The sequence below is a fragment of the Octopus bimaculoides genome, chromosome 10 (genome assembly GCF_001194135.2).
Source record: "Octopus bimaculoides isolate UCB-OBI-ISO-001 chromosome 10, ASM119413v2, whole genome shotgun sequence".
NCBI lineage: Eukaryota > Metazoa > Mollusca > Cephalopoda > Octopoda > Octopodidae > Octopus > Octopus bimaculoides.
This window is the reverse complement of record NC_068990.1, coordinates 88,536,621-88,540,457: the sequence shown is the minus strand read 5'-3', so window position 1 is coordinate 88,540,457 and position 3,837 is coordinate 88,536,621. Positions and strand designations below refer to the sequence as shown.

The window sequence follows — 3,837 nt, the reverse complement described above, 5'->3', positions numbered from 1 at the left end:
ATATATATACATATATATATATATATATGTATATATATATATATATGTATATAATATATATAAATGTATGTATGTATATATGTATGTATACTTGTATATAGGTGAGATAATAGTTTCACTTTAATAGCTTCAGTATTAAAGGGAAACTATTAAAGTGAAAATATCTGACACTGCAATAGAGAGATGTTATTGTTTCACTTTTGACACGTAATACTGAAATAGTGGAGGAGATATGATATTGCTCAGGGCTCGCACTAGGCAAGAAGTTGAAAATTTTTGTGGCCTATGACACTACATGGACTCTAAGTAAGGCATGTGTAAAATTTGAATGAAATTGGTTGGGTAGTTCTCAAGTTTTAGGGATTCACACAGACACACAGAGACACATTCCCATCTTTATATATATATATATATATAGATGAAAATCTTTTCTACTCAAGGCAGAAGGCCTGAAATTTTTTGGGAAGGGGCCAGTCGATTAGATCAACGCCAGTATGCAACTGGTACTTAATTTATTGACCCCCCCCCCTCAAGGATGAAAGGCAAAGTCGACCTCGGCAGAATCTGATCTCAGAATGAAAAGACAGACGAAATACCACTAAGAATTTCACCTGGTGTGCTAACATTTCTGCCAGCTTGCTGGCTTTAGAGTTAAAAAAAATGACAAAACTTTCATTTCTTAAACACACAAAAAAGAAACAATTGTAAACATGCTTAAAAGTGTTTAATATGGACAAATGCTGTATGAGAATGCCCTAACAGTATTTACAGTTTCCAGTATTGCTTATTTCTACAACATGTTTATATTTGTCCTTTTAGATAAATCTGTCAGTGTCTTAACAGAAATGGTTGTTTGTATACAATGACTTACAAATGGAATCACAAATTTTAGAAAACAAAGAAAGGACAAGAGAATTTCAATTATAAAAGACAAAGAATAATTACGATTTATTCGTTGATAGTAATCTCTGCTTTTGCTTTTCTTTATTTTCTTGGAGGAAGCTGCAGTTTGCTTTGATAAGTAACAATTTCCATTTTCTTTATTTATTTCAAATGATAAACAAATTTTCTCAGACAAACATTTTTCTGCACATACTTCTACTGTCACATTTTGCTTATCCCACAATGTTTTCCCAGATACAGCCAGGGCTGCACCTTTTACCTTCACAAAATGGACCTCAGCAACTGGATTTAAAGGAAAATTTAGATAAATGGATGCAACAACAACATTGATTATAGTTTCTAAGATAGAAAGAAAGACCCAAAATTTTAGGTCAGAATTGGTCAATTAAATTGACCACTAGATTTCACTGGTATTTTATTTTATTGGTTCTGGAATGGTAAAGTTGATATCAGCTGGATTCGAACACAGGCGTTAAAGTGCCACACCAAATGCCACAACACACTTTGACCAATGCCCTAATTTTGCAATATTTTGCTTTGGAAAACTAAAATAATCTCACTTTCATCATCATCTAGTGAATAATTATAAAGTATGGACAGTCACAACTTAATGTAACAATCTAAGAAGTGTAATTTCAGAAAAATTATACTTTTACTGTGATGAAGAAAATACTGATTATATTTATGAGGTCTTTTTTGAATTTATTGACTAGAATAAGTCATTAATGTAATGATTTATCAGCCATTGTGGATGTAATCTTAATTGCTCTTAACAACTTAGCTCAATATGTAGTCATTTTACTATTTGTTTTTGATGCAGGAAGTAATCCTGAGTATATTCTCCTAGTTCATCTTTTAGCACAAATGTTTACAGGGGGTGTGAGTCAATGATTTAAGTTTGATCCTCAGTTTAATTCAGTCCATTTTACATAGACAGTTAGTACCCTTGAGGAAGTTATGAATATCACACAATCTCACTACTTTCTCTAATTATGTTTGGCCATGTACCTAAACAATGAAGATATAATTGATTACAATGAGGTGATATTTATATTTTATAATCTATTCACGACAGAAAGCTATGCCATGAAATTCTCATGCCACCCACTCTCCTGCACTTATGAGGTTTGTGTGGTCCATACCTAGCTGTGAGTGAATGTGAGTGTTTATTACTGTAATAAACATATAGGATTGCATCATCATTCTCATCTACATTTTAAGTATATAAATGTATACTTGTTATAGTATTGGAAGACATGTTGACAAAAACAGCCAATGTCAATTTTGCTGTTAATCTTGTGGGAGTCAATAACATATAATAACAGATAAATAACAGAATTGAATAAATCCCTGCTATCAAAAATTGTTTGTTTTTGTTTTCTCAAATAAGAAACCACTATTATTATTTGTATTACTATAATTTAAGATGGTGAGCTGGAATGTCACTAGTGCTTCAGGAGTCTTTCAGATTATTGTGGACTTCAGTGCAATGTAGCATGCAAAGTTTTGGATGATGGCACAAAGTATGTATGAGAGAGATTAAGCTAGAAATTAAGAGAACAACAATAAAGATGAGATGATGTATAGCTGTAGAGGTATTCCCTTGTGGGATAAAATTTGGGAAATGGAAACTGTATGAAAGCCTGATAGACAAACATAATTCTATACTTCCAGTTGTTGAATGGAAGACTTAATCTATCAAACAACTGAATACCGTGATCTAGCTCTTCAATATCTTTGATGAAGTCCACTGTGTTGCAAGCATTTGGGAAGGTCTCTGGTCTGAGGATAACTAGCTCTCATCCTCCTACACAATCAGACTTTCTCTGACACTTAACACAAAGCTGAAACAAAATTACCAGGTTAAAGTCAAAAAGAGAAAACCTATTTACATTACCTTTACAAGAGACTTCTGGAGCCCATTTCTTGTCCTCTTTACATACTGCTTTTAATTCTTCTCCTTCTCGACAAATATAGGTTACTTCAGATTTGTAGGTAGTAGTACTGTAGGATTTAGATGCACCAACAATGTCTTTTGGTGGTCCACAGTCAACTTTTGAGACAACTGTAATTGATAAAAAAAAATTGATGTCACTTGCAAGTATATGTTAGAAGGAAGGAGAGAATGAGGAGATAATGACAAATTTAGAATAAAAGATATTGGCTAAGACTTTATATATATATATATATATATATATATATATAAAATGTAGGACAATCGATTAGTTATAATAATACTCAGAGTTTCAGATATCATGACTAAAAGTTACTAGGTGTCCTCATCAGTTATTAAGACAAACGCTATGAAAATAAGCGTTGAATAACGGCAGATTACTCTAATAGGCATGTGAAAATAAATACAAGTAAAAGATATAAAATATCATAAAAATACAACCACATAAAGATCAAAATCTTTGTTCATAAAATCTACGTACACACAGACACATAAGCACATACATACATATACATATATATATAGACACACACACACACACACACATACACATACATACATGCATATACACGTATATGTGCCCATGCATGCATTATTATGCTCATATACACATTTCTACATGCACACACATACGCATATACATATACATGCATATGTATATATATGCATTAAAAATATATATATATATAAATATGAAAACACATACACATGGACGTATATATAACTTCAGTTAATATAGAAACATACACTTATCTTAGAATTTATATAAATAAAAATACTCATATGAAACTGTAAACAATATACAAGTATGCACACTCATAGCAGACATATATTCACACATGCCTCATGTATGAAATACATATACACACACGTGGATATACAAAACTATGCATGTGCATATATGTACAAACACACACACACACACACACACACACACACACACACACACACACACACACACACACACACACACACACACA

At 31.9% G+C, this 3,837-nt stretch overlaps 1 protein-coding gene across 1 annotated transcript in view; it reads right to left on the bottom strand.

Annotated features, from left to right (window-relative positions):
• The window catches only part of LOC128248841 (uncharacterized), a 104,199-nt gene that overhangs the window by 20,558 nt on the left and 79,804 nt on the right, over window positions 1–3,837 (bottom strand). The window contains exons 44-45 of the mRNA XM_052970990.1: window positions 2,801–2,968; window positions 946–1,185 (exon numbers count right to left, since the gene is read on the bottom strand). Of these exons, the coding sequence (XP_052826950.1) occupies window positions 946–1,185; window positions 2,801–2,968 (408 nt within the window). The remainder of the gene's footprint in view (window positions 1–945; window positions 1,186–2,800; window positions 2,969–3,837) is intronic.